Here is a 25,578-nt window from a genome sequence, read left to right as displayed (position 1 = left end):
GATGATGCTTTCAGAAAGTAATTACAAATAGGCTCAGACTACCACAACCAGGTACCAAACCCACAAAAATTAATTTTTATCGGAGCTATGTCTTATTTGGACGTTTTACCATTGATAAATCTGTTCACAAACTCTATGGCCTTCAGCAGAAGCTGGACACACAGACTCAACCTCAGTGACAGAAGGTCAGTAATTATTATAAAGTAATAACCTCAACCAAGAGATGAGGGCAACTATAGCCCCAGTTTAAGAAGACACTTGAACACGTACAATTATGTTTACAGATTTTGGAGACCCATTGACTTCCACAGGCCTTCAGTGTAGTTAAACTTTATCCCAAATGTGGGATGCTTTCCGAACTCAGTTTAATACGAAACAAAAACATTTTCCCACACAGTTACTTTGTTCAACTGAAATACTCAGGAGGAGTAGGAGTAACAGTATATCACCTAAAGGCACACAGCTCTACAAGGTCGTCTTAGAATGAAAACCTTAATTATGACAGGTAGGAGAAATAAATCTTTGCACACTTCTCCCTGTATTTTTCTAGGTTTGTGCAATGAAGTAGAATCATTCCTAATGCCTGTGATAAAAAGTCATGTCTTTCTCCATTATCCTCCCTATTCACTAAAGAAAGAAAGGATGTGGGTACTTCCCTAATGTCTACAAATAAAGAATTTTTCTAGACCAGTCAGAACAAAACTTTAGGGACAATCATTGTAGACTCTGTTCCTTCTCTGCACTAGCTTTTGGACAGACAATTTTAACAGATGCGAGTCGTGATACACCATCACTTCACATGGTATTGAAGATACTAGAGAAGGGAACTTAAGTGTTACTGCAGTTTTCTTGTAACTATTTTCAGATGTTCACTATTCAAATGCATTTGCCACCACTCCACCACTGAAATGTTTTGTATGTACTGATGCAGTCTATTCAAGAGAACAGGTATCATAAACGGATCAAATTTTCTTAATGCTACACTTGATATCAGTACTTCATCAATTTTCAAATTGAATCATAAATTGAGTTAGTCTTAGAAACCCTCTCCATTCTAAAGTCAGCACTTGGCTTTATTGACAGGATTTATATTTAATAGTTTAAGATGAAGAACTGATAATAAAAGTTTTTAAAAAATTGTGCAAATTCAGTTACCTTCATCACAAACTGTAAAATATGATGTAACATAAGAATTATATTTAATTTTGAAAAACGCTAAAGCATGGGTAGTCATTAGTGTAGGTACTGAATTCAACTACTGCTAAGTTAGGCTGTAATTCACTTAGCAATAATGAAGGCAGTATACTGAGTAATTGTTTGTTATTGTTCCCAGCAGAAAAAGGTGCATTATTCTGAGGTTAACTATCGCAATAAAGCAGTAACCACAGTTTTCTGAGTGCGTTTTTCGCAGAGAACCCTAGTCTTCAAACTGTAAAGCCATGTGGTAGAAACCTTGAAAGCAATTAACATGGGGGGAGACTTAAGCTGTTTTGCTAAAAAAAAGTTGCAAAAAGGTGTAGTTGCCAGTCTGACACTGAACCTCTGAAGCAGGAGGGAAAGAGGGAAGATGGTAAGGAGTACCTGAACTCGCATTATTCTCCAAGATTTCAAATACTCTTGAGGTATATTTTAACATTCGTCACCAAAAGACTTGTCAGATTTGAGTGAAATTCAGACCTGGGAGCACTCGGTATCTTGCTAGCAATGTCTTGATCGAGATACAACACATGGGAGATGATACTTCTCTGGACTTTGCAGTTGCTAAATCTCAATTACTAATTCTGTGGCCAGAAAGCTACAAAAATAACCACTTTTGATGTAAAACCTTCCGAATGCTATTCCTATAACTGTTTGCTCTTCTAAAATCTGACTCCTTTTGTCTTCATAAGCAGTATTTGCACAGGAGAGCTATTCTAAGTTCTAGGTCTTAAAATAAAGTTCTTCCTGCTTTCCAGGAACCTCCTTTCATCCTATCATTAACCAGGAATATCTAGTATATAGGTATATTTTTGTAGCAGCCCATCAAAACAAACATAAATTTACTCATTCCCCATGACGGAATATGATACTTGATGCATTTAAAAATATGGATAGCATAAGCAATAAGAAATTCTGATTTAAAAAAAACCCAGCTGTTACACTAAAAGAATGAATCAACTAGTAGCCCTTTTATCACGCTTCTTTGATTACAATTCAGGAATTCAGGCTAGACAGAAAAAAAAAAATAGAAACTAGTCCGATTCAAATAGAAATTAATAAATTTAGTCATATTTTAAATCAATTGGAGGAAACCTTGTAAAGTCAATGACTTATTACTGATTCTTGGTTTTTCCAGCAATAGCATTTTTTTCTAATGGAAATGAATTCTGCCTGATTGCTAACTATAATGACATGTTAATTTGTCACACCAAAAACATCGCTAACAAGACAATATAATACATCTGTAGATAATAATTTTGCACACACTTTACTGTTTCTTAATGCTTTAATGGGTTAGAAATGGTGATGCATTTATTTTTTAGTAGATGGCTATTTTATTATCAGTTATCCATAGCAAGCTTAATTAAGAATGCAGACACCTATCATTTTACGACATGCATATTAATTTGTTACAATAAACCAACTCACTTTATGCTAAGCAGCACCTTTACATACATGCACAGGTAACCCAAGTGCCCTCTCTACAATACTCTGACTCTAATAATAAATCAGAGCTTAAAATCAGATGTTTAAACATTAAACATGTTTAAGATAAAGCCAATGTCTAATTAAACAACCTCTTTGGCGCTTTATTTTTACTAACTCTCCATTCCTGTGATAACTCTCTCAATATAATGCTCCCTTCAGACATGGACTGTAGTCCCTTTGAACTTGGAAAAGTGGTGGAACATGAAGGATATTGTTAATATTACTATTTGCTGTGCTTTATTTTGATACCTTTTTATAGTACCAGAAGTTTATTAAAGCATAAGCTTATTAAATAAGTACAGTTTTAAAAGCTGAAAAAAAAAATCTCATTACATCATATTGTGCTGATTACTAGCAACTGCATTAGCACTTTCTTGTGCTGATAAAAGCATGGCTGAGTTTTATCTGCGGATGGTTTTATTTGTAATGGTTAACTCTCGCTTCTGTGAACAGAGAAAAGTTCAAATTCCTTCTAAAGTAAAGCTTCTGGGAATGATGCAAACTATCTTACCTCTCAACTAAACTAGTTATATTTGCTTATAGTTAGAAATCAGTCTTCAATAAAATACATATACTGTTGCCTGATCATGACAATGAATCTTGAAATAAAAAGATGACAAAAATTGGCCTGCACTGGTAAGTCACCATTAGCAAGTAAGATCAAGGAACAGCTTCACTGAAAGGATCAAACTAGAAAAGTTTAGGGGCTTCAAAGGGGAAAAATATGGCTATTTAAAAATACTTTAAAAACACTAAGATCCTTCCCTTTTGATGTAGGTAAAGCTAACTTACATGTTTGACCCAACACTGTTAAGTATAAACCAAAGCATTTTGCACCCCATTCAACCCTGCCAAATACTAACAAATTAATAACACATATATTAGAAGTGAAAAGATTCTTTGTTGGAAAATGTTTATTGTAAGTTAACACACAAAATGGTCCTTCACTTAAGCCTCTCTAAAGCACAGCCACTAGCAAACCTGTAACTGGTAAGAAATCTCAGACAAAAATACAAGTAACACCATGTGTAACGTCCAATATGCACTTTACACCACAAAGACTGTGGAAAGTTTGTGGGTTTTTCTCTTTTAAAATGAGACTTTAGACATAGCTTACATAAGTAAAAAAGTTTAACTTATTCTGAGGTTACCTAATGCAAGTTTTTAAGTTAGTCATCTTAACACAGACAATAATAAGAAACATAGTAGTGCTCATCAGACAGACTGAAGATATGCATTTATTTGACTTGTTCTGCTCTGTATTTCAGACTATTGGATGCGCTGTATAGACTTGTTTCTTGCTGTCAAATGCAGTTTTGCGAGACAATACATGGTAAAACACTCCTGTGATCCAGATGACTTCTGTGAGATCACACAGACAAATTTCAGGGAAGATTTGTACAAAAAGTGAGTAAAGTAAGTTGTACTATAGACATCTGTGCACAAACACCTTGGAAGAAAAGCTGATTGAACCTGCCTAAAGAGAGCCGTGTAGGGCTCTCCTCTGCTCAGCAGTGAACTCCGCTAAGAGAGACCCATTGCCGTCCCCAGCTGCTCTGTCTCCTCCTTAGGTGAGGCTTCCGCAGGGGACTGGGAAGGAAATAAAGAATGAAACTCAAGCATCTCCCTTTTCGAAAAGGAAAATATAAACGAGGTTGAGGGAGGGGGAAAGGAGAGACAGATCATGGCAAATACCAGACCAGATTCCCTCTGGCTCTGCTTCTTAATTAGGGGAAGACTAAGTGGTATATGAACAGATGGGAAACGAGCCACTCCTCACTTAACACAGAGCTATGAGCCACAAAGCCAGAACAGGGAGGATATCCTTCAGATATAAATAAAAAAATATGTCCGACTCTTACCCTCCAAGAGATACAGATCTGATGATCTAACAACGTTTTTACCATCACTTACTGCTACTATATAGAACTTCGATATTGTAGGAGGCACCAGTGGAGTATCTATCTATCCATACAACGCTGGAGCAGTAGTCAGAAGTAGTTAATAAAAATCACCTGCTTATACTATAGCGTTAGTGAACCCAAAACTCAAAGAAAAGAGGGTCACAGTGCTCTGTCCCTTTCAGATTTTCCCAGCCTTCCCCAACATTATCGGTCCTCCGGCACAACTCAAACATCCGTCAGCCACCCCGTACCCTGTGCCGCTTCACGGCTTCACTCAGCATCTCACTGCAAGGCTCCTGCTCCGAGTATGCCTGTTCTGCCAATTCCCCATCCACTTCTCATTTGTGAAGTTTTAATCTTGCACCTGCTGGTTTTTTGTTTTTTTTTTTTTTTTTTTTTGTCTCAGGAGAAAGAAAAGGTTTTGTACTTTTAAAGTGTGAATACTTTTACGAGGTCATTTAAAGACTACGCTAAATTACCTGTGTAATTACTCATACAACCAAAGACACATTTAACATGCCAAGCTCAAAGATACCTCTACTGGATAAATTTCTTTCACATACTTCCCCCTCTCTCCCAGTTTCCCTCTGAGAAATCACTGGCTGGAAGTCTCACTGCCCTTATATAATCCTATATAAAAAATATCACCTATATTGCACTGAGTAGCAGGCAACCAGAAATACTCATCTGGTCTTCAGTACTGAGAGGCTACAAATCACAAAGAATTTGTACTGTACCACAGAATTAATTTCTGATAAAGTAATAAAAATACAGCTTATATAAATGGGCAAAAGCTTCACCACTTCCTATTTTTTCATTTCCCAAAGAGTTCTTGATAGAAAAATCTAATCAGCACACCTAAATTACATGTCATCATTTCACCCAAGAACAGCACAATCTTTAGCAGATTAACTGTCAGGTTATTTAGTTTTAATATAGACCCACTATCTTCCCTCAGCATCTCTTTCCCAAACTCTCAGCAATCTGCGCAGAGTTTTATTTGCTAAAGTAAAAATATATTAGGTAAGGAATAAGGCGCTCTTAGGATCTGATCCACAATTCTTTGAAGTTCACAGGAGCTTTTCTAGAGCATTCAACACATTTTCATAAACTGGAATCCAACACAACCTCTACCCAGCATAAGCCATTTCAGTTCACCCAGCCATTCCTGAACTGAACTCCAATCTCTGCTTTTTGGACAAGGTACAACTTCCAGAAAGGCAGCCTTGATTATTCCAACTTCAGAAGACCAAGATTCGCCACTGTAGTTTTTCTAGTATTTAATCATTTGTGTTGCTGAAAAGGTGAGTTTAACTTTGAATTTTATTTCTTTCCTTTTCCATTCTCATTCATTCTTTCCTAAAGTATCTAGGATTTTTCTGCAAGGATGCTCACATACTACTTACTTCCCAATTCTAACTTTTGCAAATGCAGCAGGTCAAACTCTTGTCACTCCCACCACAAGGCATCCTCTATGCCCTGAAATTCCTTTGATTCTATATTCAAATTCTCAACATCCTTTTTTAAGATGACTAGCACCAAAACTATATATAGTATTAGCTTCAGGTATAAAATAAACAGATGTTAAAAAAAGTTAAGAGTTCTTTCTGGTCTTATTTTATACCTTCCAATTTATCCACCCAAGGGTGCAGTTACTCCTAGTCAGGAGCTCACAATAGTGCTGAATTCTTGTCCTTTCTGACCTCTTGTTCCTTCTCAGAGCTACTACCTCCCGAAATGCAGCCTTCCCCACTCTGCGGTTCTACACTCCTTTTTAGTCATATAACTATTCATCTGACTGTATTAAAAAGCATCTAATTTGGACAGGCTCAGAATGCCAGGTGATCAAAGTGGTTTTTGTACAAAATCCTGGTCTTTATCCCACTTTATCATTTGGATGGATTTTGCATCTTCTGCAGGTTTTCACTACATGAAATGTCAGCTGCTCACTGACAATTAGATTTTGATTGTTGTCATTTAATCATCAATTATTTACATAATTTTTATTTTTTATTATAAAGCCCCACAATAACTGGCATTTTAAAAATCAAAGTTACAAAATATCAAGCCAAATACTTTGTAAGAGGCATCCTCAAGAGTCCTTAGAAGCCAGCTAAAACACCACCTAACGCTTTATCCTTTGGAAGTCTATTTTTACCTTGCACATTTGTCAAGAAAAATGGCAGCCTGCTGTAATGAAGTAACATGAATGATGTTATTGATAATGCTAGCTGTGCCAACACCAGACACCAAAAATAGCAAACCGATTTCCAGAGAGACTCTGGTTGTTTCTAAGAGCAACAAGTTAAGCTGTTTGGAGCTATTTTCTCCAACTGAGACCATTTTTGTGAGAAAACACATGGAGCAGCGCCACTGAAGTACAGGAAAAGCTTGTCGTCCCCCACTCCCTCCATAATTGTAAGCTATATTTATAACTGGCAAAGTATTGCCCTCCTCTTCAAAGACGAACTGCTGGCGAGGCTCTTCCTCCTCTGCCCACTTTGCTTAAAACGTTCACAGCACGGATATTTATCTCCACAGTGGGAGGCCAAGGATTAGCCACAGCCTCCAAGAGGGTGGAGAGATTTAAAGGTCAATTTAATTAGCTCATTCTAATCTCTTACACATCTAATGTAAATGTCATTGTTTTCTAACTGCTACTTTAGCAGACAAGATTATATTTGAGAAACTTTGAACATACAAACTATGTGTTGGATGTAATACAAATACTTCACGTAACTAATCTAAAAAGGGAGCCTAATAAAAATTGTCATTGAGTCAGAGCTTTTCCTAAAAAAGAGAAAAAGGGCAATAGGAAAATTCTGGTGATAAAGTGTGGAGATCTTTAGAAGAGCAGTAATCTTTCAAACTGACTGGCTTAACAGCTTCTCATTGATTTAAATCTTTCCCATTTTGCGATGTCTGGACAAAGGCAAACAACAGTTTCTGGTACTGTGATCTCATCCAAAAGTCGTGGAAGGCTAAAACGAGCTTCACAAGCCCAATGTACCCTAAAGACAAATCAGATCCTATCCCAGGCTATTTCAGAGTGCCTCTGGGCAAGCTCTGCATGAACGAACAGGCGAAAACAAGTGCACAGATGATGCTCTGTGATGACTGAAATCATAGGTCAGTGGAAAAGGCTGGCAGCGGTTCATCGCTGTTAGAGAATCATGTACAGACGGTCTGGCCGTTCTTCTGTGACAGCAGCTACAGTGGTGCTGCCTGGCCCGTGCACAGCTTCTCGTGAAGACAAGCCTGCAGCTCCCCCCAACCTTTTTTTTTCTTGTTACAAGACCTCAGGAATGATGGATATGGATGAATTAGACATGGATTACTGATTAAGAAGCACATCAAAGAGATAACGGTGTCATACAACTGGACACAGACACTCCAAGTTGTTTTTTTTTTTGCTGTAATCTGAAATAAACAGCCTGCTTCTGGGATGGCGTTCAGGACAGTGTTTCGCCAGTGATTTCTAGAGAGAAGAAAGGCAGATAGTATTTTAATGTAACAACAGAAGCACCAAACCCAGAGATGTCTGGTTTTGTCATACGGGGAAGAGCAGGGAAGACTCTGGGGTTTACTTTGTCTGCTGGCACCGTGCATTCTACCACTGCCATTGAGCAGGCTCATCTCTGGAAACAGTGATGAGAAAACATGTTCAGGAGACACTGATCTCCGACACTGACACGTGTTTAAGAAGTTCGGCATGTAACGAAGTGTACCTGACCGGTAACATATGCTACAAGCACAGTCAGTGGTATGACCTGCCCTTGCCTTTGGCAGCTGTATGGACAATACTGCACGATGACTTCTTGTGAGCTTAAAAGCAGGGCTCTCCAAAGACTTACGGTAAACGTCATGGGGCCTCCAAAAGACGAGAACAGACCACCACTGCTCCTGTGGTACACCTGTCAGAAATATAGCGTCCCTTCTATGATCTTGTCAAGATGTGGATGCACAACACTCACAAGATGTGAAAACCTATGAACCTATAAGCAAGTTGTATTCAGGGAGTGATTACTGTGGTGAAAGACATTGAAAAAAAGAAAGGCAAAACACCAACTTTTTCTTTTTTGCACTGAGCTATCCTTCCAAGAGAAAGGCTATGGTTTCCTTGACTTGGTTGAATGAGAGTTTAATGAATAAAACATGTGATTCTTTCCTAAATCAAGCTATCCAGACTGTAGGTCTGGATTTGGAGCTGTCAGCTTAAGCCATTGCTTTGGAAAGAGTTAGGGCTTTTTCTGGGAGCTTCTCTCCTTCAACCCTGAAAAGCTTGGCTTGATGCCTCACTTCCAGTGGCTGTCTCCGTAGGAGCTCAGGGAGTGCCTATCAGCTCGTTGTTTTGATGCTGCCAGCACATGCTAAATTACTTTTTTCCTAGTTCGAATACCCAATTGTGAATGACACTAAGTTTAGGGAAGGAACTGCTGAAAGCAAGGCAAGTTAAATGTTTTCTCTAGGGAAGAATATGAGAAACTGGAGGTTAAAATTTCTGTTGCCATACATACTAAGGTTAAGTCCCACAGCCACTAAATTCTTATTTGGGTTCACACTTAGAATCATAGAATCATAGAATCTTCATGGTTGGAAAGGACCTTTGAGATCATTGAGTCCAATGATACACACACCAAGAAAAAAAAAAAAAAACAAAAAAAAAACCAAACAAAAAAACCCCCAAACCACCACAAACAAACAACCTACAATCTCTCCACTAGAGCATTCCCTGAAGTGCCAAATCTAGACGTTTCTTAAATACCTCTAGGGATGGCGACTCAACCACCTCCCTGGGCAGGCTGTTCTAGTGCCTGACCACTCTTTCAGTAAAGTCATTCTTCCTAATATCTAATCTAAACCTCCCCTGCTGCAACTTCAGACCATTTCCTCTGGTCCTGTCATTATTCACCTGGGAGAAGAGGCCAACACCCACCTCTCTCCAACCTCCTTTCAGGTAGTTGTAGAGGGCAATGAGGTCTCCCCTCAGCCTCCTCTTCTCCAAACTAAACATGCCCAGCTCCCTCAGCCTCTCCTCATATGACTTGGTCTCCAGACCCCTCACCAGCTTAGTAGCTCTCCTCTGGACACGCTCCAGCACTTCAATGTCCCTCTTGTACAGAGGGGCCCAGAACTGAACACAGCACTCGAGGTGAGGCCTCACCAGTGCTGAGTACAGGGGGATGATCACTTCTCTACTCCTGCTGGCCACGCTCTTCCTGATACAAGCCAGAATGCTGTTGGCCTTCTTGGCCACCTGGGCACACTGCTGGCTCATGTTAAGCTGGTCATTCACCAGCACCCCCAGGTCGTTTTCTGCTGGGCAGCTCTCCAGCCACTCTTCCCCAAGACTGTAGCGTTGCTTGGTGTTGTTGTGACCGAAATGCAGGACCCGGCACTTGGCCTTATTAAACCTCATACAGTTGGCCTTGGCCCATCGATCCAGCCTGTCCAGGTCCCTCTGTAGATCCTTCCTACCCTCAAGCAGATCAACACTCCCACCTAGTTTGGTGTCGTCTGCAAAATTACTGAGGGTGCACTCAATCCCCTCATCCAGATCATTGATAAAGACATTAAACAAAACTGGCCCCAAAACCGAGCCCTGAGGGACACCACTGGTGACCGGCTGCCAAAAGGATTTCACCCCATTAATCACAACTCTCTGGGCACGGCCATCCAGCCAGTTTTTAACCCAGCAAAGAGTATACTTAAGGCACCAAATCCTAGAACATAATATTCAGATTGCAAACTTCATTTTTTACATGCTGTAAAGACCACAAATGACATAGATTTTGTTAGCACAGCTGGCTCAAGACCTTACTACCACTAATGCCTATGCCCACGTCAAACAAGACGTCAGCAGTTCTGAATATCTTGGTGCCAGTGTCCATTTGGGATCCACAAACTGTATAGTCTGCTACAGGCACCTCATCTGACACTCTTTTCATGCACTGACAGACTTACCATGCTAAAATGACCAGCACAGGAATTTTATTTTCAATAAAGTTCTTTCTTCCAGGATTTTTTATGCATTTTATTAAACGTCCAATGAGAAGATCATGAATGATTTTGTGGGAAGATGATCCCACTCCTAACATAGTTATTGCTGACCTTGTTGTCTCTAGTTTGATGCTAGAGGTGGCTTGTTCCTTCCCAAACCAAGGGCCAATAAATGGGACGCGTGAATTTCAGTGCAGAAGCACCAGCAGGGAGCTCTGATTAATATTTGTTTTTCTGAAGAAAGATATCATCCCAGACTGTAAAATAGTTTTTAAGATCTTAATGTGATGTCTTAGGAATGGATAAGTCACACAGAATTAGCAAAAATATTCACAGGTTGACAAGAATTTTGGTGAACTGAAGTTTAGATACTTGAAAATTATATTAAAGGCTGACTTCTGAAAAATGAACCTAGAATTTGCATTATTTACCTGATGCCATATTAGGTCTCAACTATAAATCCTTCTATATAGAAAACTACGAGAGATATTGAAATGTAAGGAGACACCCATATCAGAAGTGAAAGATACTGAGTTAATACGGTTTGCTATTAAAGAAATTGCTTAAAAGCCGGAATTCTCAATTTTCATTTTAGATTTCAATCTTTTCTGTGGAAAAATGCACATAGAGAAATAATAATAATCTCTAAATTAAAAAGAACTTCTCCTAAAAGACCATTAAAAAGACCATCTTCTAGAAGTTCTTCATGAATTCTTTGTCGTGTACAGAGAACCTCCACAAACTGCTCCCGCAGACAGGCAAAGTCAGATCTGAGCACGTCTCCTATTACATCGGGTACTAAAAATTTAAGGAAAATCAGTTGTGCTCTCCCCCGTCCCCAGTAGAAAGCTCATTAGGTACCCTGGGACACTGGTGCCCTCTGGTAAGAGCAATTCTATTTTATTAGGCAAGAACCCAGTCTCCCTCTTTTGCCTAGCAAAATCCAGATGTGGGATTCAGCAGTAACTTTAAGCAAGAACAGATGTGCTGGAGCATAGTAAAGTAAGTTTCCCTTTCCAGAGCAACAGCAACAGAAGCATTTGTAACTGTAGTAGATGCTATTTTTCTAGAGTTTGTTGGGGGGCATTAAGATAGCTGCTTGCCTGTTAATCCCTCGTAATTTTGCAGTTTACAGAAGCTATTCCTGTAATTCTTCTGACAGAACTGCACTCTTGGATTCTGTAACATCAGAAATTATGCCAATCATGTTGAAAAGACACCCCATAGTTACCAGAGCTACCCCATGTATTTTGGAAAAAAAGAGGCCTTTCTGTAGAATAACCTTTGCCAAACTGATATGTAAAGCTATGGGGGAATGCAGAAACTGAAAATTAGTTTAGCACTGTAGTGAGGGATTTACTTTACTACATTTGTTTTCTAATCCCTTTTTTTTTCTTTTCTGCTAGGAACTCTCAAGTATTTTCTTGTCAATGTTATGAGGATTTTAAAGAGTTAGGGATTCTTTTTCAGTGAAACAGAAGACACTAAAAAATACAAGATCAAGATAATTTACCCTATCAAGGCAAAAACGGCCATTATTTAACGCTCTGGCTTGTGGAATTACTTTGACACTTTTAAAAATTATCTTTAATTTGATGCAACAGATATCTTACTAATACAAGATCACCAAGAAGGAAGATGAGGGTCTAATAAAAGATTTTTTTGACATAAGAACAAAGTTTCTTAACCTAGATTGAAGACTTAAATTGTCATAACAAGTTTCTATAGGCAACCTTTGAATAAAACTCAGGGCTTAACTAACTTCATACTGTATTTTCCACGTTGCTGTCCATAGTAAAGAATGAATCACCAAAAAAACCCCACTCAGTATTAGCAAACACACATGTATCTCCAGGGAACTTTAATCCTAGGTTCAGTACTAATCGAAACGTCTCTCAGAGATGCTCAACCAGCTATGAAAGACAGATGTAGGACAGATTACCAAAGAGACCTCAAAAAAAGGAGTTGGTTTTCATCATGTGAAGGGAGGGAGTCCGTTATAGGAATCATAATTGCCATTACTAGAAATGGCTTCCTGTAAGGCATGGACCATATACAATTTAAGGAATTCCCCTGACTCTGAAGTTGGTTGGGTTGTAGGAAAAAATAGTACTTTATGAGATTTAAATCTCTCTTTAGGGATAAGAGGAGACCGCTGTAAGAGAAGATCCCTACATTAACCATTCCATACGTGAACTAAGCCTATGTGTTAAGCAGTCTACAAAATTACTGTACAAAGCGAATAACACAATGTCAAGAATTAAAATTAGTACAGCACAGCAATTAGAGCGTACACTACCAAATTCTTCTCATGAGGTAGGGATTTTTTAGTCTTTCCTTATAAGTAAGCACTATCTGCCCTCTGGAACAACTCATCAAGGATATCTGCAGAACATTCTGAAAACAAAAACATTTAAAATTAATGTTTTTCCTGATTTAAACTGATGTGTCTGACTAATGAACAAGGTAATTGGGTTTATTTATCTAAACCAATCCTATCTTGCTCAATAATGGGAATGACATTGTTCGCAATTGATTAGGACTCCCTTCCTGAAAATCATTATATAAGAAAAACTACCCAGAGAAATTTATTTGCTATCTCTTCCCGAAGCTTTCCCTCAGTTCCATACCGCACAGGCTTTTTCCAATTCATGTTTGGCTCCGAGTATACAATATTCATTGGAACAACTTCCTTGAAGACAATGATTATCTGAAAATACATACAGTGACTCTCCCTTTGTCAAATTAGATTTTCTTTTTAAATCACAGAGAATGTAACATCAAAAGGAAAGCAACTTTTACTATTAATAGGGATAATCCCCGTTGTTCACATGGGGTGACTTGAATTTTCATTTATGTGTATTTCTGTAAAAATAATTTAGTTTAAAAAGTGAGTTCAAAATACATTACTACTACGAGCATTTTTAAAAAGTTTTTTCAGAACAGTCCAGTAGAATAAGAATTCAGAGTGATAAACTGCTTGGATTGAGCTAAGAAAGAATAGTGAATGCAGACATTGACTTCCCTTAGATCAAAATTAATACTATCTTCTGTTTTTCACTAAATATACTTGAAGTACTAAATAATATTTAAGAATCTTTTCTAACTACTACGTAATTCTGTTGAATCAGAAACCAGGATGTTGTTACATTTTCAAAAAAGCCCAAAACACATAGTTACCAACAAGTATTTTTGGTTTTAATCTGAAAATACGGACATTTTATTTAGTGTCAATCCTTTAACTTTGTTTTATCACTGTTATCATCAATAAATCCAAACAGCAGTGTAACATAGTTACAACAGGAATTTCTGTTGTAGAACAATCTCACAGTGCTGTGGAACGCAGCATTTTTGATTATGCGAAGTTTGCCAGTTTTAACTAATGCCAGCATCTTGCCTTCTAATGCATTTACTGAAATGTAACTTTTATTGCCTAGGAACATCATTGCCCCATCTTCTAAAATATATCAAGCATGAGCTGACACTGTAATTTTAAGTTTAGAAGCAATCACATGTCCTTCCTCTTTGACATACTGATCCTTTTCCTTTGTCAAGAAAAAGGAAATCTTCATATAAAGGGATCAAATAACTTCCCAAACAATGGGATGCTCTTTGGTCCATCAGGAAAATTGAACCAAGAATGCAATTTGATATAACTGTTTTAAGCGTTGGCCTGAGTTTTGGTGTATTTCCTCTTAAATGGTTCTTCAGTAAACAGGATAATGAAAAACCATGGGATACGATCACGACAGCTCTACCAAAAGAAACCAACCCAACCCTCTTCTCCACCTACTGTGAAAATGTCTTACCAAAGTTACAGTGATATATATTGAGATCCATAACCTAATCTCCAACTCCACTCCTGCAAGCAGATTTTAACCCGTCTATGCGTTTTTAACACATTGCTTGCTATTGAAAAGGGGAAAAATTGGTAAAGGGGATAGTTGAAGGACTTAAATGTGATTTTGGCTGCAGTATTCTGTCTGCTCAAGGTAGCAAGAACGGGAGCGTTACGGCAAATGCATTTTGTGCAATTTGTTTAGCTACTCGAAACCATTTATTAAATACCTTCTCCTAATATATCTCAGTGACAGGCTACAAACACAATTGCAGCCCACATCAAAATAGTTTTAAAGAGCAAAAGAGCACGACAAGAAGCGGCACTGGGTTATACAGCAAGTGCTCTTTAGGACAAGACATCTCGTGTGAATGCAGAAGGACTTGTCCCTGTGACTGAAATAGCGTGCATTAGGAGCACTTGATGGAAAAGGGAATGTCAGTGAGTATTGGCGAATCAGAGTTCAAGAACTTTCTTTCGCAAAGACAGAAAGAGGCTTTGACTGCAAGGAACAACCCTGCCAAATTCGAGAGCCATTTCTTGTTTTGCTCTATCTGCTCTACGCAAGCTATTTGTTTCCAGATCCTCTTAACAACGGAAATAGAGACATAATGAAGCAGTATGAAGTTGGCAGCCCACAGGTCACTCTTTTCTAAACAAAAAGAGCATGGAGGAAAAAAAAAAAAAAAAGGCTGTGGTCGTTTCAGAAACAACATCTCACACAGACACACCACTGAAGCAACTGTTATCTAAGTGACCCAGCTGAATATAGCATCTCTTGTCAGTAGTGTCCAGACATTATTTTTTCCTCATTCCTCATTGCAAGAGGTATCACCCCGCGGTTTTAATAATACGGCTTATGACTGGGAGGTACTCTAACGGGAAATGAGGGGGACTGAAGATAGCAGCAGGGTAGGAACCAGAAGGCAGTTAGGGCAGGCAAAGAGGTGAAATAGAAATATTCTGCTTGCAGGTGGGGGAAGGAGTACAAAGAATGTCTTCTTTTTCTCTTAGTTTTCCTCCAACTTATATAAAAACAAAATAACTTTATTTCAGCACATCGGCCCGTTTGTTCACAGCTGCACCATTACTAACCTTTAAAATCTGTATACATCACCACTTCAGGTGTTTTGAAAATGAACTTACCTGGAAGTCTTGATCATCAATTCCAAACCTCTCTCTTAGATTACGGAAAACCATTGGACAATATTCCTTAAATTTGAAATGACTTGGCATGTTTTCTCTGAAAGAACATAAAACCAAATCAACTTCATTCACTTGCATATGCGATAAGTAACTCTAGAGCATTCTGTCTCCATTCTGTTCATACAAAGCAGATGATAAGGAGATTTACAATCTTTCTTCTAATGCTTTTTTTTTTCCCCAATGAGATTTGGTCTCACCCTATTCTTTTTCTTTACAACGTTTAATAAATTTATACGTATTTGTCTCTACCAAGCTACAACATAGCTGGATGAAATAAACATGAACTATATTTTGCTAACTTTGTAACCTGGACTCAAAAGCAGAAAAGGATGTTTTCCCATTGCCCTAAAATTGCTTCGAAGGTGAAATCTTAGATTGGATTACACAAGAATTACTATACCATCTGTGACACCAGAAAGTACTGACAGTGCCAAAGCTTCAAGAAAAATGGACTCATTCAGTACGGGGCTAATTTTAATATCCTAGTGTTAATTTCAGACTTATATGTGAGGAAAGTTATTTTGACCTTTGCCATAGAAGAGGAGATCCAAAGTAGCAGAATTATTCCTTTTTCCAAATATATTCTTGAATAAAATTCAGGTTATACACAAAACAGCATTAATAGTTTTGTATGTTTGTACATACTGTTCATGGACCGCTTTATTTTTAAGAGACACAGATATTACATGAAATGATCTTAATACTTTTGGAGCTTCTATATGATTGGTATGATTTCCTATTATGGATTATAAAAAACTGAACATTTTTCAGCTTCGATATATGCTTAAAATTCTTGCTCTTGTTCAAGTATTTAATTTAATAAAAAGTACATGCATGTGAATTTATGTTTTTAAAAATACCCAAATAAACGCTTATATCAGCCGTAAATACCAAGAAAGGATAACCTTCAATACGTAAGATACTCATAAGGCAATAATAAACCATATGGAGGAAAAAATACTACCCAGCAGCCCCTGCTGTTGCTTTTCAGAACAGCACAGATGGTTACGCTTATCGCAGGATTAACTTAATCATCAAAACTTCAGTCCCATCAACTGAAAAATAACAGAGTTCACGGTACTTCATAAAAACATCTCTGCCACTACCCACTTCTACGAAGAATTGTTGCTTGTACTTACTTGTTGAAAAGGTGATTGTCCACCTTTATCTTTGAGTATGCTTTGAAATCATCTGGCATCAACATAACGGGGATTTGAACATGGCTCAGTTCATTGATCTAGAGAAAACAGAATATATTTAGTTGCTGATGTCTTTGCAAAAATGCTGCATGTGTCTTAATTATGAAAATGTTATTCAGTCTCCTGTTTCCTGCACGTACGTCCCGGGAGCGAATGTAAGTAAAAGAGGAATTCACAAGGAAATTTATTATTTCCAGATTAAGTACGATCCCAAAACAGACACTTTGGAAAAGAAGAGACAGCATTCCATATTTATACTAGTTTCAGAAAAAAAAGTGCTTCAAAGCACACCTGGAGTTTACTTTTTATGGAAGGTCAATGAGGATGCCAACAAAATGGTCTTTAATCCCAACACACTGTTCTTATTTTGTCAACTGAGCTACAGTCTCCAAAGATAACTCAAATTCTGTATATCAAACAACTATTTACCTCTGCAGCTTACGAGCTAGTCTTACACGTCTGTATAGTGAAAATAAAATGCAATTTTGCTTACATGCTCAATAAGCAGAGCTTGCTTCTTCCAGTAGTGCAGACCTCAGCTGAGTTTTTGTAAGTCAGAGCATTTAGGCATTTTTTTGAATGTTCAAGTCGGACAAACTACTTAAATAGCTTAATTTTTGCTTAGAAATAGGTGCAGAAGTAAATTCTAAGGTTGTCCTTATTTTGTTCTATTTATGGGGACCACCTATTCTTTCTGGTTTTGAAATAAGTATTGTCAGTCTTCTCAAGATTAGAATTTTTCATATATATTTGAAATCTACTTCTGGACACATCTTTATGATAAAATGTAGACAACTTTACCATTACCTAGTTTGTAGGCATGTTTTAATTACTGCATGTATTAATCTATCCGTACTTTAGTAAATTTTAACTAAAACACGATAAACGTAGAATTGTGAGCCTGCAACAGTGCTTTCAAACCACGAATGAGATATCCATTACAACAACAGTCACCAAATACCCATGACATACATTTTACCTATGTTCTTAGGGTGCCCTACACCCTGGGCACGCATCTCGATTTCCCCGGTTTAAATACTTTTGCTCATGCGGAGCACATTTTGCTTCAGCAGTTTTCTGCAGGTTTTAGGGGAAAACCCACCCTACACGAATACAAACACAGACTGGGAGTGGATAGAGCAATGTAGGGGTGCTCCGCTGCTCTCAGCGCTGGTTATCCGACACTGTTTTCCAACTAGGAAGCTGTTGGTTGCCTATGAAAGCTATCCTGCTTAAGAGAGGCTTTTGGAGAAACCTTCACTGCAGCAGCTATAGGTTGTAAATACAGAGGAAAAAAATGCACTCGCTGCAAGTATGACTTTTGCAAAATAACATAAGAAAACAGCTGAGGAGCCTTTTTGCTCTTAAACAGCGGAAAGCACCCAAGGCAAGCAGGAGGCAGGTCCGGCAGCCTCATCGCTTTTCAGTACCTTCAGAAGTCCCAGTAATGCTTCCCGTTATGTCTCATTTTCATTATTCAGACCCCTGCAGCCCACACGAAAACTGATAAAATCCGTTGAATTTACTTTACAGAACGCTTCTTCACAAAGCCCCGAAAAGCCCTAGATAGAGGCAGAGCAGTTCTATAGCAGAGCAGAGAAGGCAGACAGAAAGATGTCTGGGATGCACTCAATGTGCTCTGCTCCTTGGAGTTGTAGGGAAAACACTCTTTCCTCCTTCTAAGGGAGAGAAAGAAGAAACTCCAGTAAAATTTTGAAAACACAGCTGTACAAACCTAATAAATCACGCTGACACCTCATTAAATACAACATAAAATAACAAAACATTGATCGAAAATCACTACATCTAACATACACGCTCTTTACTACAGTTGATATCGCTGTACATCAATCTCACCCTGAAATCACCGGGCAGGATCATGAGTCTGCAGAACTAGTCTAGCTGTTGTACAAATAAAACTACAGACGAGTAGGTATATTACGCAGAGATATGAAACTTTAGATTTGCTTATACGGAATTACCTACTCTCTTAACGGTCGGATTGTACAACAAATTGCACACCTGAAGGAGGGATAACAGAGACCTACGTGCATCCCCACCCCAGCCAAAAGTGATCCCAAGAATATCTTCCATTGAATACTCTCAATAATGCTGAATTCACACATCTTCAAATGACCTACCTACAATTCCCAAGTTTCCTTAAAAATTTGGATTTCAGATTATCAAAATTGCATTGATCAAAATTTCACATGCATTCACTTTCTTAATTTAGTAATGTAAATTAAAATCTCTGAAATACACCTATAGAATGTAAAATCCCTGAATACACCTACAGAATTGCTTTCACGCTGTGAATATTCAAATTTGTGCTATAATTGCACAGTTCTAATTGTGCCTGTAGGCCTTACAAATGTCATCTGCATAGTAGAATAATATAGCCAAATGGGCGCATATTTGCATACTTTAGAGATTCTTTTATTCTAAACAAAAATTCCAAAATAATTCTCCCAGGAAGTTCCCTACAAGATGTGAACGTACATACACACACACACACACATTCCACCCCACCCCCCACCCCCCCCAATCAGGCAAAAAATGCAGGCTAACAGAAGGGTTTTGGGTTTTTTTTGGTTTTGTTTTTGTTTTTTTTTGGCGGTGGGGTGGGTAGGGTAGGGGAGAGAGGGAGGGCTGGGGTTTTTTTCGGGGGTGTGTGTGTGGATGTAGGTTTGAGATTCATTCAAGTTGCAGGTATATAGAAGCGATCTCTCTAATATTTTAGCTAATTCCTCTCTAGCAGGAGAGGGGGAAAAAAAGGCAGGTGATGAACACACAGTAGAAATGACCTTTGGTATAGCACACAGCTGAGTAATGGCACGTCCCAGCGGCACAGGCCATTAATTAATTTAAACCTTTCAAGTATAAGGTCTGGTTCTTTGTGCAATAGTACATTTTTAGGATAGATGTGATGAGGCCAGATTGGAAAGTGCACACAAGACAGAAAGGAATACCCATGTCATTAGATCTTGCTGGAAACTGGAACCACATTGCAGGGGGAAGGGAGAAGAAACAATATCCAAAACTCCCCCCACAAACAGCTCTTGAAATGCTAAAAGAAAAGGAAAAGGTCAGAGGGATCAATTCTCCACTTTGCCATCACCGTGTAAAGAAACAGTCACATCTGAAAGACACTAAATATGAAGCACAAAGAAGACATATTGAGCCTTCTGACTCATCTCAGATGAAAATTGTGCCTCTTTTTCTGTTTGAAAGTCAAGTGTGACACAAAGTTTTAAGTAAGATGCATGTGATACCTTTGCCAAGTATTATGTGCATCTCTTCATGTTGCCAGTTAAATACAGCGGGCTCCCTTAGCAATAGCAAATGAAATGTGACTGAGGATGAAAGTTCAGTATTCCCAATTACAACTGAAACTGTGTTACAATAGCTGTAATAATTACATAAGAAATAGGAAATACCCATTTTCCTCTAAGGAATGCTTCTGAATGTAAGAAAATAATAGGAAATAATTTCCCACCAGAGAGAATCACGACGCATAAATGAAGCGGAAAGAGCTCACTGGACAGAGGACTGACTTGTTGCTGAGAACGCGGGATCAAACATTTATTTAACTACAATTACTTCTAAGAGAATCCACGTTTATAGCGTCTCTACAATAAATGCATGTGCATCATACTGAGAAAGTTCTTTTAGTCCTGCAACCCACATCCTTTAACTGCCCCGATTTATTGTAGCCAATACAAAATTTTGCTGCAGTTTGTCTTGCTATTTGAAACAGACAATGCTTACTCTATCTTTGAGGAATTTAAATCCCACATAGAAATGGCTTAGCATGGATTATTTTGAATATGAATGACTAAGATTTTAGCTGCACAGTAACCATGCATATTATGTATAAATACCTCATGTCTATTAATAACATTCGTAAACTCACGTACACAAGATATGAGTAAGTGACCCAGAAACCTCCCTTTAAGTAATTTATTTGAATTATCTTCTGTGATATTGGCATAAAACCACGGGGTTATGTGAGATGGAGACATCGCCCACGACTTACAAGCTTTAAGGAAGAACAATTTTAAAATTTTAAACACCTGGTACAAAAACGTGGGGCTGTCGGGATGTGCACAGAGCTGTGGCTGGGTCATGGCAGGCGGGAGGGGGGCGAAGCCGGAGGAGGCTTTCAGGCAAAAAACCCACTGATTGCAACTCATTTTGCTCCCGCAGGTTTAGGATTGAATTCACACTGTCAGGAAAACAGAGGTTGTAATTAAACTGCAAATAAGGGAATAATAAAAGCCTACTGGACATTGAATAAATAGTAAGACTCAGCTGGTAATGATTCTGAAATTAGCACACAGAGAGGTGTTCCCACAAAGCCATCTTACATTGGTGACATTTCAAATAAGCTTCTCTAATTTATATGATTTGAAATCAAGCAATGAATATATCATAAATTGTTAGGCATTATTAATGGCCCTTATTTAATTCAGATACATTCACCCTAAACACCACATTACTTGGGCAATGCATAATTAAACATTAGTTTTCATTCTGTCAGAACATAAGCAGCAACAAATTGCTTATATGCAAAGCAGACAATGAGATATTTAAGCAGCATATAATACAGGCAATTTACAGCACATATTGCATGTTTAGCTACAGGAGCCAGAACAATGATCCTATTCTCCAACAGATACAAGCTGATGCCTATCACTATGATGCTGCAGCAAGAAACCCGCGTAACACATTACAGCTGGTATTATTCATTAAAAAAAACCCAACAACAAAAACCTCGTGCAAAATCAAAGAAGCCATGTACATCAATGTCCAAAATTTCATCCCAAGCACATCACAAATCACACGCAGACTACTTCGCAATGCCTCCTGGTTGCTTTTGAAACTCTCCTCCTGTTTAAAGCCTTCATTGTGTACATGGTTTCTTGCATTTAATATCTCAGCTTTAATACACAGCATAGATACTTTTAATTTAACGTATCAGCCAGCCAGACTCACTGGCTGAACCTACACAGGGATTACACGTTTTCACACTGAACAGCTTGATAAAACATCTCGGTTGCAGTTACGGCTCTAGGCATTTTCTCACACAGGAAAATCCCTGCTCCTGATGCTGGATGAGGCTGAAGTCGTGGAAATGCTACTTTCTTTTCAGCTCTGCTTATCTCCCAGCTCTCTTTCTGCACTGAAAGCCAGGGCACAGCAGCCTGTTCTGCCCAGACAAACAAGCTACATCTGGTTTGTTACTCTGAGAGAAAGTCAAGTGCATTCTTCACAAATTTGTGTATTTTTAAACACAGATTTTGGAAGAAGTGGGAGTGGAAGAGACTTCGGAAGAAAGAAATTATTGAGGTCTAAAAATAGAATTGAACTTTTAACACCACCAGCAGTTCTGAGATTTTTATGTCCATTGTTTACTTTCTGCATCTCAGTTTCTTCTTTGGCAAGGAAACTTTGCTCCGAAGAGAAAAAAATATCCGACAGTACTTTTTCGTTCAGACACAGAGCGACCATTTTGACAGGGCCACAAACTTCTTCAAAGACACAGTTATTTCATTTACTGGTAGGTTAATGCTTACAAAAGCAAGCCTACTGGCTTCTAATGGATTGCTCTTACAAAACAAGGCTAGAGAACAAGAACGCAACAGAGGAAAACTGTTGGGGGTCTAAAATTTCACATTTGGGAGACTATTATCCTTCATTCTTCCGGCACCTTCTTGGTAACTGAACACCCTACAGGTCTTACCAAACAGAGCATTTTCCTGATTACTTGAGCACAGTCATCTAGAAGATAAAGTTTCTTAATCTTATTCATTGTATTATCCAGTAAAAAGCCACTTCCAAAGCTGTTCCTACTTTGCAAGGAGTAGGGGTTCAGGCTAAAGCGCAACGGGCCGGGTGGTGACAGGCAGAGCTATAGGCAGGCGTTTACATCCTCTCCTTCCCAGATGTGGAACCCGCTGCAGCATCGCTACCGGGACAGTAAACGCCTTGTGTTGAAGTATAAACTGAAAGTGAAGTGATTATTTTACAACTCTTTGAAATCTACCTTGAAGGGTCTGAAAAGGGTGGATGAGGTCAGCAGCTAATCAATTTTGTGGAAGACATTTGCCTGTTACAGGGCAAAACCATCATTTGATAAATGTCATTTGACAGTTTAAATTACACTCAAAGCCATTCTTGCAAGAGAAATAAAAGGTTAAGCTAAGTTCTGCTGTAGAGAAATAAATCAGTTCAGCAAAATACTCCTTAATTTGTTTTAAATGAGGTTTTCATCATTTCAATCACACAAAAATTCATCTCTTTTTTTTTTTCCTGAAAACACAAGGTAAAAAATATCTACCCAGACTTTTTTTTTTTTTTTAAAATTAACTACACAACGTGCTAGGAGTTTAAATGGCATAGGAGACTTCTCCTATATAAGTCATTTCTGGTTACCTATTCAGAAACAAGTCCTAAAATTAAAGCAATTGTATGACTAAGAAAAACACCAAGTAAAGTATTTAATTTTCTCTGAGTCTTTAGGATCATTTTAATTTAGAGGTATATGGAGAGAAAAAAACTAAACCAACATAAAAGCCCACCTAGCTGCCAGAGTAATAGGCGTTTAAGTTTTACATGTCTCAAAATATCTACCAGTAATTACTAGAGCACCTTCATGTTTTTACAGTTCAGGTGATACCTGTCATTAGATTGCTGGCTTTCAATGAAATTGAATAATCTAATGCTAGAAAAGTAGGCCCAATTGAACCAAATGTTTTTCAAATTGCCTTAATGCAGAAAGACATACTTTCCCCAAAATACTAAACACAGAATATCTGAAATACTTTGCAAAAATATTAAATACACTTCATGGATTTAGAAATTCTGAGAAAGGAACACATCAATTAGAGCTTATTTCCTTTTTATCAAAAAAAGTAGCAAGACTTTTCTGAAGTCTTACAGTCTGACTTTGAATTAAAAAACCAAACCAAACCAAAAAATTTCCCAGCAAACCCCAGATGTTTTCATGAGACTTTTTAGTTGCTGTTTCGAAAAGTCCAAGGATATCTTTGAGGAGGGAAGGTCTGTAGTACATGCATCCATGTGGAAAACAGGATATTGTGACATACCCAAGAAAGCTCCGAACAGGATATTGTGACATACCGAATATAGTTCCAAAACACAGGACAAAAAATGGTTTCGAAGAGCATTAATTTCTTGGTGTTTGTCTTTAAATTTGGAATATCAGGGCCCAAAATCCAAACAAAGGATTTTATAGCTTGGCTATCACTCCTCTTCAGATAGTTTGGAGTGAAAGTGTTTAAAGGACCTACAACAAAAGCATCAAAATCCCTTTCCCTTCACAAATGTTTTGCTGCAAGTTTTTAAGTCTTTCAAGTCTCTTAGACATTCGCGCAGCCTAGAAAATCCAGAACATCTGCTGTATGCTGTCAGACAAGCGTAAAGCCACATTTCTACAGATTTGGTTAAACTTCCTGTGAATCTGCTTACACCTTTCAGTGAGTGCAAAAATTAACACTTCATAATGTGCCAAATAATCAAAGACCAAATATAAATTAAGCAGCTCAGATATAATGCCTGTCATGATAATCCCTCACTCTTCCAAAAAGCTATGAGAAATGCAATAGTGTGTAAAAGATACTAGTGCACATTAATGAAATGGAAAATAGAATAGAAATATGATTTATTTGCAGTGGAGATTTTTCACATGCAAACCAGTTTGAGTAGCAAACGGCATACTAAAATAAAGTGCAGTCGCAGTCCGAAGGGAAACTGTAAAGCCGTGGAAGTCCTTCAGATTTGGATGAGTTGTGATGCACACAACACAGATTATCTCCTCCTTGTTTGCTAATGGAATGGTTAAGAAGAAAGCAAGACAAGGCATGCAGCTCAGACAACTTAACAATTTGCAAGCTATTAGCTAGTGGGCTTGCCACAAAATTGGTAAAAGAACACTTTAATTTTTGAGCAGAAGTATCTCAAGCCATCTTTTTTAAACTCCAACTTGTGTGCTGGGAAGTTGGTGCGGTTTAATACAATCTTTCATAGCAGTAGGTATCTTCAGTTATTGTTCGAAATACTGAATTAAAATACACACACTTGCCACAAGGACCGACAGCAATCTCGTCTATATTTTTCTAAATAAGGAACAAACCCCTTATCTGGCAACAGATAAACTTGGAGTTCACTTGTCTTTGTCCTGAAGCTTCACAAGAGAGTATCTAAAGGGAGAAGGATGCTAGGCGGCACCAAGTATTTATTTACAACATAGAGAAAATTTTAACAGAAATAAGTTCAGTTCTACGTACAAAGTAATACACAACACACAGATAAATGTTCTGCTGATTTTCTAAATGATCTATTGTGGATCCTGGAAGAAGAGTTCAACAAGCAGGAACAAAATGAAATAAAATTACACTTACATTCCATGAATCATGTTACTCAGGTTTGGAAAACAACCAAACCAACCAATCAACCAGAAAACATACTTAAAGGAGCCTATTAAATAAAGCTTATCTCTTGTAACAGCGTTTAAGATCGTATTTTTCAAGTATAACTTTTCTGATCGGGAAAAATGAGTCCATGAAGTTAAACATAAAATCCCAGTAAGCAGTTGAACAAATACGGAGATGCTGTAGCCTTACTTGAGTGCCATAACTGCAAAATGAAATTAAACAGAAAAAAAATCTCTTCAACAAAGTAAGGCAAAATATAATGGGAAAAGAAACCTAAGGAACCATTT

General features: G+C 38.0%; 1 protein-coding gene across 9 annotated transcripts in view; it reads right to left on the bottom strand.

The window, feature by feature from the left end:
- Positions 1-25,578, bottom strand: part of PIP4K2A (phosphatidylinositol-5-phosphate 4-kinase type 2 alpha) — a 116,916-nt gene that overhangs the window by 35,211 nt on the left and 56,127 nt on the right. For 5 of the 9 annotated variants that reach the window (XM_074574481.1, XM_074574485.1, XM_074574482.1 and 2 more), the window contains exons 2-3: positions 16,776-16,873; positions 15,577-15,673 (exon numbers count right to left, since the gene is read on the bottom strand). In XM_074574481.1, the coding sequence (XP_074430582.1) occupies positions 15,577-15,673; positions 16,776-16,873 (195 nt within the window). Of the gene's footprint in view, positions 1-15,576; positions 15,674-16,775; positions 16,874-20,908; positions 21,061-25,578 lie in introns of all 9 variants that reach the window. The other 4 variants (XM_074574483.1, XM_074574489.1, XM_074574486.1 and 1 more) reach the window with 1 other exon arrangement.

Source organism: Larus michahellis, chromosome 2, assembly GCF_964199755.1.
Source record: "Larus michahellis chromosome 2, bLarMic1.1, whole genome shotgun sequence".
Lineage (NCBI taxonomy): Eukaryota > Metazoa > Chordata > Aves > Charadriiformes > Laridae > Larus > Larus michahellis.
This window is presented reverse-complemented; position numbering and strand designations above follow the sequence as displayed.